General features: G+C 39.9%; 1 protein-coding gene across 2 annotated transcripts; it reads right to left on the bottom strand.

The window, feature by feature from the left end:
- Window positions 1–4034: 4034 nt before the first annotated feature.
- Window positions 4035–9155, bottom strand: si:dkey-171c9.3 (uncharacterized). 2 transcript variants are annotated; one of them, XM_032544567.1, is made up of 3 exons: window positions 9075–9155; window positions 4951–5841; window positions 4848–4902 (listed from the first exon to the last, which is right to left on the bottom strand). In XM_032544567.1, the coding sequence occupies exon 2, from the start codon at window positions 5833–5835 to the stop codon at window positions 4975–4977; it is 861 nt and encodes a 286-aa protein (XP_032400458.1). In that variant the 5' UTR covers window positions 5836–5841; window positions 9075–9155; the 3' UTR covers window positions 4848–4902; window positions 4951–4974. The 2 variants fall into 2 exon arrangements, with proteins under 2 accessions (XP_032400457.1, XP_032400458.1); XM_032544566.1 differs by having other exon boundaries at window positions 4035–5841.
- Window positions 9156–9829: the final 674 nt, after the last annotated feature.

The raw sequence follows: 9829 nt of genomic DNA, 5'->3' as shown, positions 1-9829 counted from the left end.
GAGGTGCAGTCAAATAAGATTTATTGGAGGGCTGCTAAAAAATGGCCTCAGGCAGCTGTGTCGTCACGAGCGAAGAGGGGAAACAATTTTGCCAAAACGTCAGTGAAGCAAGACATATTTCAATCCTCTAATGCAATATTGTAAAAGTGAATCCCATGCCATCACAATGTGTATCTAATCAACATTTTAATAGGAACAATGGCTCGAAACATGTTGTGTAATTGCAATGTCAGAGTTCCCCTCAGCTCTATGGAGCGTTTTGGCATTTCAGCTCATTATTTTGTTTGACTGGTACCAAAACAGCTGACAGACAAAGTTAGCGACTAGCTGGTGAACATAGTGGAGCACTAAGCAGTTGGTGGAGACCAAAACAGAGATACAAGGAGAGTGAAAATTAGACTCATATTCATCTGTTGACCAGATACAGCACTTTCAGTAAATGCTGATGTTGCTATGGCTATATAGATCTATGTAACAAGCCAACAGTTTGCTAACAACTTCAAGATAACAAATCAGTTTATGTAAATGTTGTGTTTACAGTTTCTTCCCCATGAAAAATATTTATTATGGCAATATATGGTGTTAATTTAGATATACTCTTTGTATCTGGTGGATAAACACGGTTTCACTTACATAAAGGGTTAAAACATTAAATACTTTCTGGCAGCAAACCACCTGACAACACAAAAAGGATTTCTCCAGATGTGTGTGTGTGTGTGTGTGTGTGTGTGTGTGTGTGTGTGTGTGTAAGAGAGAGGGAGAGCGAGAGAGTCCCCTCTGACACCACAGCTGTCCACCCATCCCCACAGCTTATGTGTGCACGTGTGACTGTGTGTGGCTGTCAGTCGGTGTCCCATGGTGAGAAAACATAATGGTGATCAGCAGTGGGAGTTAAAAGTTCAGCATTCCATGACATATTAGGTATCAGAGCCAAGGGACTATCACACACTGCAGCCAGGCCAAGGTGTGTGTATTGTTCTCTGTTTATTTGCATATGTGGCTAAAATTAACAGCTAGGTTTTGTGGAATTTAGCCCCAAAATGTTTTTTAACTGCAGATTTTTCTTTTTACCTGTAAAATACTGTGTAAAATACTGTGTATATGCATGTATATATGTGTATATGTATGTATATATATATATATATATATATATATATATACTGTATATATGTATATATATATATATATATATTTTTTTTTTAAGCCTAAATATCAGAGAAGAGTCAATAGTCATGCTAGCAGGTCTGTGAGGTTTTGCACCAAATGCTAACATCAGCATGCTAATTGCTCACAATGACAATACTGACCTGCTGATATTAGGCAGGTATGTTCATCATCTTCGGCCCAGTTCAGGTTGATTTGAGCTCTGCATGAAAAGCCAGCAGAATAAGACCAGAGCAGTGCTGCAGTCGGGGTGCCAGCACCACAAATGTGGAATCCATGCAAAGGATTACTTTGTACTAGGACCGCCATAATGCTACTGCTTAGCTTTTTATTGTCACAACAACAACAAAAATCAAATATTTGCTAACGTGAGGATAGGTTTGAAGAGTTGTACAATCCTGTCTCTGATTACAAATCTCTGTGCAGTGTTTTGTTGTGAAGCCTTTAAAAAATCAAGGATCTTCACTGGACTCCTTGGGTAATATTACAAAATACATCTGAAGCTGATTAGCTTTGCATGTAATGAGTTATAAACTAGGGTGACCAGACGTCCCCGGTTTCTGGGGACAGTCCCCGATTTTGCCGACCTGTCCCCGGTTGGATCTGTCCCCGGAAATGTCCCCGGTTTTCACTGTGACTGACAGACCCGAAATTGGAATGAAAGAAAGAAAATACTGACAAAACGGAGCCAATAGTCGCACACCCTACACACGCAGGATCCAGGCAGCAAGAGCTGATCAGAGCTCAGAGATGTTTTAGAAGCCATGTTTTACGATGCTAAAATCACTGATTATTTACATGGAGTCTGGTGGGTTTAGAGAACGCAATTTCGCAGACTTTTATGTTTAAAAAAGGATCTTAATCTTTAACAGAAAGGTCGACCTCCTTAGAAATTCTTTCCATAATGGTGTCAGACACTTAGAATATTAATCTGAGTCTGTCAGCAGCAAAACGAGCACTTTTATGAACGTAAATACAAGCTGGACAATTATCCCATGAACTTACATTGTAGCTTGTTTCTGCCGACTGGAGCAATCTCGTTTAATACTGCATCATGTCAAAGGAAAATATGTCCTCAATAGTTTTTACAGCTCTAGGTCTAGTGTCCCCGTTTGACGTGTGTTGGAGGTAAATACGCTTCTGAGCTGAAATGTCCCCGGATTTTGTCTGAGAAATCTGGTCACCTTATTATAAACCAAAGCGTTGAACAAGTAAAAACGTTGATCTGATAATGGCGCTGAGCAAAAAGTTAAGGGTTCACCACAGTTCTTACTAATCATGAATGCATGTGTTAAATTTCCAAGGCAATCAATATACAGTGGTTGAGACATTTCCCTTAAAACCACAAATGTGAACCTCATGGAGGTTCTAGAGGAAAAGTTAAGAGGACCACCAAAGGCAGCAGGAATCATTGTCGTACTCGGCTTTTAGAGGCATTCTTAGGTCATTTATACAGGGCATTCAGAAAATGTGTCTCTATCGGGGTTTTTACTGCAGTTCACTGCCTCTTGCCTGTTATGGTCAGCTCTTTGTGTTGCTATGGTTTCTGTACACAAATCAACCAGCCAACTGTTTGCATTGGCTGCAGACCCGATAAGAATGAGAAACACAGCTACTTTTAAACAGTTTCAAAGTTTTTGGATAAAAATGTAAAGCCCTGTTAAATGTAAACAGAAATCGAAAGGGAATATTCTCTTTCATTAGCCTTTCAATAACAGCTTAGTCAGAATATTGTCTTTTTCCTAATAAGGGAAAAAAACGGAATATTGAGTGCATGTGAAACGTAATCAGTATGATAAAACCCATTCTTATTAGTGTGCACCCACTGACTGTTTTTTTTTTCTCGCACCCATCCCATCTGGGTTGGAGAGAGGGGAAAGTGCTTGCATGTTCATGCATATATGCAAATATATAAGAGCAAAAATGTTAACCCAGATATTAAACCCATTCTCTCACTTTCTGACCATCGTGAGACAGCTGTAGCAGGAAAAGTTAACCCTCTCCTTGATTTCATGTCGTTTATGGAGAAGGAGAACCAGGAAATGAGTCGGGGGAAATGCAACACCGGGGTGTGTAGTTACATTTTTCGAGAGGTGCACGTCAGGCTACGGCGTAGGGTCTGGCGTAGACGCAGAGGGGTCTGCAGGGGTACGTCGTCGATTTGACGCAGAAGCATTAAACGGCCTTAAGTCTACTGCTAACTTCCAACACTAATAACATGAATCCATATCCATACTTCACCGTCAAGCCACTAACCTGTATGGAAATTAACACCTCTGCTGAAGTGTTAAATTAAACAATCACATGACACAGCTGAACATGTCTCTCTCTCTCTCTCTCTTTCTGCACACACACACACACACACACACACACACACACACACACACACACACACACACACACACACACACACCACACACACACACACACACACACACACAGACAAACTGTCCGGTTCTGGTGGTTGATAAACGCAGATGGGCGCTGATAGGCGCTGATTAGCTCTGAATGTTTGATTACTCCACATTTTCCATTTTCTTTGTGAAATGTTGTAATTACATTCAGAATCTGCAATGTTCTCTGTCAGGTTAATATAGAAGTACAATGTGTTCCTCTGATGTAGACGTAGCCAACACTGTAAGTCAGTGTCAGGCTACACAGTGGAGTTGCATATGAAGTGGTTTGTGCGTCTTCTGTGAGTCATTTTGGGGTACAATTTGGTTTTGAAGAATTGTAAAAGCAGCAAATAGCACAGGCCAAGCAATCTGCCCTTTCCAAACAGGCACATTTTCAACGGGCACTGTACTAGAATAATACAAGAACAACCCTTTGGAAAGAAAAACAAGGGTTTTATTTTATTCTTCTGCAGGATCATTTAATCACTGTGGCTCCTTCTTCTCTCGGATCTGAATTCAGTAAGTAAATGAGTATGAACATTTGTTTCATTTGATCCAGACTTCCCAAATGCAACTATTCAGTTCAGTCCAGGGGATGAATGAATCACTAATAAATATATTGTTTTATAGGACAATTAAGGGGAAATAAGCAAATAACTTCCAGGATTGCACTTGATTATAAACAGAATAGGGCACTTTTTACTTAGAGGGGGGATAGAAACTCCTCAAACATCAACGATGCAATTTCATCCTTTGCCAGAGTTGTGTTCATAAAAGTTATCCCTTAATGGTGGTATTTAAAAAAAATCCGTAAAGTGCAATTATATTTGTAATATTCAAAAATAAAGTCTTTATTCTCTTTCATCATTTCAAAACAAAATCGATTGTCCGGTTCGCTCAGTTGGTAGAGCAGGCACACATTCCACCTCACTGACCTCATGCTCATCCTGAAGATACTCAGAGCATTGCTCTTGTGATGCCATCTACAGGACATTTATGTTTATTGCAGTTAAATCTCTCTCTTTCAAAACCATTAGTTTTCCTGCCACTGCTATAGTGGCGTTATTTGGTCACTTATTTGGAGCAGTAGCTAGTTGGAACCAGTTACCTGCAGGATCTTTGCTAGGCTAGTTACAGCATGCACAGAGATGAGCAGGGTGTGTATCAACTTGTCTAACTCTGGGGGATACGGTGAATAAGCTAAAGTCCCAATACGTTGATGGGTTCCTTTAATAAAAATGCAGTGGTAGTCACCGTGGAGGTAACGTGTGTGTGTGTGTGTGTGTGTGTGTGTGTGTGTGTGTGTGTGTGTGTGTGTGTGTGTGTGTGTGTGTGTGTTTGTGTGTGTGTGTGTGTGTGTCAACATGCCAGTAATCACAAATATGATCCCATTAACCACATTAAGATACCAATACTAGACAAGCATTTTAGCTTCATCAAGGGAGGAGGAGATGATGGTTTCAGCCAGTTGGTGGGCGAGTAGATGAAGATCGCTATCGGGTATCTGCTCTCTGTTTTTATCACTCAAGACCCAGCCAATAATGTCACATGAAAGAGCCTCCGCAAACGCCTCCAGCTTGGCTCCATGGTGAGGTCCTGCTTCAAAAGAGTCTCTTGCCAAATCATCTGTGGACAGCGAGTGCATCAGATGCTCCATTAACTCCACCTGGGAGTCGTTGGCAGCTCTGTCCCTGTCGTCCTCTTTGTCCTTTGGGGTTGGCGGAGGAGGGGACGGCAGGAAAACCTTCGCCAAGCCTCCTTTTAGCTTCCTTGCGAAACTGTGTCTGCTCCTTTCAAGCTGAGGGAGGAGAGGCGTGGTTGGAGGGGCGTCGGGGTAGTCAAGGGATCCCATGACGAGGAGCCCTGACTGGGACAACGGTGGGTAACAGGGCTGGGTTTCTTTGAACGTCTGGATTTCTTTGCCTGGATCCATATCTGTGGATCTTTTGCTGTCAGATTCATTTAGAAAAGCTGACTTTGTTCTCTTGGAACCGTCATGATTTTCAACGTTGTGACCTCCACACACTTCCCTCAGAGCAACGTCAATCACTGCTAAGGCTAACTCTTCAGCAAATGTCTCCTGGTTCTGATCAAATCTGGACGCCAGGCAGTCCCCCTCAGGCGCCACCATTTCCATTTGGCTTGTAAAGGACTGGATTATGTTCTCGGTCATATTTTGGGCAAACTCCTCTAGAACCCCAATGTTTAGGTGGCTTCTGTTGAGGCCTTCTGGAGTGGGCTCTGACACCCTTGGATCTGCGCTTGCTTCTTGCATCAGATCCTGTGAGGACAAAAGCAATAATCTTAGTAAAAATTAAGGAAATATTGTATTTCCTGGATCCTCTTTACAAGATTATGGTGAAGGCCAGTACGAAGCGCACGCCTTGCAACACGAAATTGTAAATTTCCAATACTGACATTGCATTGCAAAAAGGATATGACAATTGTATCTGGTTTTATGATTTTTGTTGTTTTTAACTGCTCTTTAATGGTTAACTTCTTATACTTCACTGTAACTTTTATTCTCATATTTTATCTGTTTTTGATCGTTTTTAACTGCTCTTTAATGTTTTATGTAAAGCACTTTGAATTGCCTTGTTGCTGAAATGTTCTTTACAAATAAAACTGCCTTGCCTTGCCCAGAAAAGAGTCCAAAGATGGTATGAACCACGGCCTCGTTCCTATAATTAGTTCTATCTTGTTTTTCTGCTAGAATATTGCTTGCCAACGTGTTCAGTTAAAGCCAGGGAAGACATATCTTTCCCCTATATGGTGCAATATTTATCTTTTAGTCTCTGTTCTGCAAATATTCCTACATTCCTCGCCTGTCTCAGATTAGAGAAGAAATTTATAAGCTGCGAATTGAAAGAGGGATAAACTAAGAATATAAGAAACAGCAAAAGAGAAAGTAATCCAGACTGATGTAGAAATAGAGGAAGAAAACCCAGGCCCAGACCGAACAAAAAGTCCCCTTCTGAAGCCTCAGATGGAAAGTAAGATTGAGGCCTCCACCACAGCCTGTCAACATGCGAGCTGTCAGCCAGCCAGGATGTGACAAGCAGGAAGGGCTGCCGTCCACAGCAGCAACCTGACATCTAAACTCTGTTTGTATCGGCATCTGTAGTTAATGGAGATCGAGACAGAGCTGAGCAGAGCAGAAAACAGAAATGGAGCAAAACAAATGAAACATTAACTGTGTTCTGTTGTTAATCTCTGAAAACATCTGTGTCCATTTCAACGCAATGCAGAAAAAAAAGCTTTGGACAGACACACAACTGCTGCAAAGGGTTTTGTTTCTCTAAACTTGATTTAGCTAACAGACGTGTTGGTATTTACATCCAGTGAAACACGGACCCTACAAGTGTGTTAGTGGAAACAGTTATTAATATCAAAGAATTAATATGAAACTTAAACTATCATTGCTCTCAAGGGCTTTGATTCACAAAGCTGTTATATGTTGTTGTTTTTTACTACAGTTCTATTGTAATGAATAAAGCCTTGACTTACTATTTTGCTCTATGATTTTGAAAGTTTCCAACTAAGAAAGGCTAATAGTTAAATTTTTAGGAAACACACTTATTTGCTTTAATGCTAAGTCTTAGATGAGTAGATCGATACTGCTCTTATATTCGAATGGTCCATAGCTCAGACTGTACCAGTTAGCTTAGCACAAAGAATGGAAACCATAGGAAACAGCTAGCCCTAAAAAACTAGCACTGAAACCGCATTATCCCTCTTTTTTATTTGATGGAAAATAAAATGCATAGTTAAACAACAGACATTTTATTGATATATTGACCACCGGACTGGAAATGTCCTTGGTTTTCATTTCAGAAATCTTGTCATCTTAGAACAACTACAGGAAAGTAGGCGTGTTTTCCAAAAAAGTTGAATTATTTCTTCAAGCTTTTATAATTATTCTCAAATTAGTTAAAAGTGGTTTCAGTAAAAAGTTAAACCTCATAACATATTTATTTGCATGTTTGAGATAATTAGGTTGTAGTAAAGTAACATTACACATTGTTTTATTTATTGCATTGTATGTTTTTTCACTTTAACATTTAGCTAGCAAGCTGTAGCATTAGCAGAAGTTGGCTATCGTAATAGACGTTAGCACTTAAACTTGCTAACAACATTTCTATTGTTGACTCTTGTGTCTTAAAGGTTGCTCAAGTTGCGAAACTTCATCAACCTCATCAACGTCCTCAAATATGTTTTAAAACTACTAGAAAATATGTATTTTCTCACCTAGCTAAGATAACCTCATAGCACAGTTGCTAATTAGGTTGTATTTTAAGTTTTCTGACGTGACAGACTGTAAAAAAGTAAAGTGAAACTGAACTTAACACCCTTAACAACTTCCTCATTTTCTTCTTTGGTTCTACTACAACTACTGTATCACTACTAGTACTACTTTAGAAGGACTTTGATGAATCTGCTCATGGATTAGAGGTTTCAGGGTTAGCATTTTATTTTGATTTATTTGATTTATTTGATGTAGATTTTCCAAAAATGTTACTCAAATTAGTTCCATAGCAGTTTTTTGAACATACTCCATATGGTAACTGTCTTTTCCAAACGCACACATACTTTCTCTTTCCTCTATAAGCTCCTTTATGCAGCCAATGTGAATAACGCTCTGAGCGACACCAGAGCTCACTTTACCGAACCATTGTAGTCTCTTGGTGTGTGTGTTATGAACTTCAAACAATGTGTCACAGTATTATCCTGCCATTATTCACTCAGTGGACCACAGCCTGAGATAAATATGGACCGAGCCCAGAGAGAAGGACAAGATCGAGAATGAAGCACAGATGTGAAACAAATAACAGCTAAAGCAAGGAATGTTTTTTCTTGGCAGTTGGACTCTGAGTAGAAACTAGTGTTTATGAGATGAGGATGCTTCTTTAACTTGGGTTACACAACCCTGTGTAAACATAGTCTGTTGAATATGATGGTACTTACACACCTAAAGTCTCTTCCATCCAGACAAAGTTTCTACATGCTCACAAATACCAGCACAAAGGCCATTCAGTGCCTTGCAAAATACTGTTGGAAATGCAATGCCTCGGTTGACCTTGTATTAAAACTGGATTTGGAGTATTTGGGGGTTTTAGAATCCTTTTTTTGCTGATAAATTACTGAAAGTATCTTCACGGTGTATCATCTTTTGTTGGACCTTTGTTAGCTCAACAAAAACTAGACAGATAAGACCAGAAGTTAAGCACTACAAAATAAAGTCTTCAAAATAGATAACAACATTAACATATTTTAATTCTCCCTGACCAAAAAAAAGGAAATAGACTTGCTTCACCTTACAAAACTTTGAGATTTATGAAGTATGGCAGGTGAAAAAGTCAACTGCGGATTTACTGTTATAGGCTACCTGGCAAGACACAGAAGGCATCTTAAGAGGCTGGATAAAGCCAAAAGTTACGTAAATGAACTACAAAATGAGAAAACAAGATACAGGAAACATTAGGCGGCTTATACACTGTCTGTAAACCAACTTACCAGTTGGTAACGGGTGCGATGGTTTCTCCGGTGCAAATGAGTTTACAAGGAAATGATTTGACAGATGCGTTGACAAGTTTCAAAGTTTCACCTACTTCCTGTGTGTGTGTGTGTGTGTGTGTGTGCGCGCCTGCGTGCGTGCGTGTGTGCGTGCGTGCGTACGTGTGTGGTAAGAGAAGAAATAGTGTTTGTGTGTGATGTTATTGGCAGCAGTATACCTCATTGACAACACAAATGACAAATGCATACACATTATGTAATCCTGCATTGGGTTTGTAGCCATGTATTGAATTATAATTCTTTGTTCTTGAGGTCAAAATGATGAAAAGATGGTTCATGAGAGGAAGAAGAGGATGACGATAACTGGCTGAGGAGGAGGAGGTGATGTTGAGAAGGTAAAAAATGGTGTCACTTTTGTGGTTTTACTTTTTTTTTTAACTTTTTTGTGGTTAGCAATCTGGACATGAACTGCACTCATGTGAAAGCGTTTTTGTCTTGGATGAGGACAACAGGGAGGGGAGATGAAATAAAGCAGTGCTTTGAGATGATTTCTCTCTGAAGACTTCATTAGACGCCCCATTGCAACTCGTGAACTGCAGGCCTTGAAGCTGAGTTATTAAGAGTGAATGTTTCTGGGTCATAGGACTTTTGGTCAAACCTGTTCGTTTTGTGCTGGAAGTGAAACAATAACCAAGGGGTGTTTGTACGTTTTGGAGTTTAATGAGACTTGATAGGCATTTAAAGGGCGTATTCGG

This window comes from Etheostoma spectabile, chromosome 19 (assembly GCF_008692095.1).
Source record: "Etheostoma spectabile isolate EspeVRDwgs_2016 chromosome 19, UIUC_Espe_1.0, whole genome shotgun sequence".
Taxonomy (NCBI): domain Eukaryota; kingdom Metazoa; phylum Chordata; class Actinopteri; order Perciformes; family Percidae; genus Etheostoma; species Etheostoma spectabile.
Note: the sequence above shows the minus strand (reverse complement) of the source record. Positions and strands in the feature narration are given on the sequence as shown.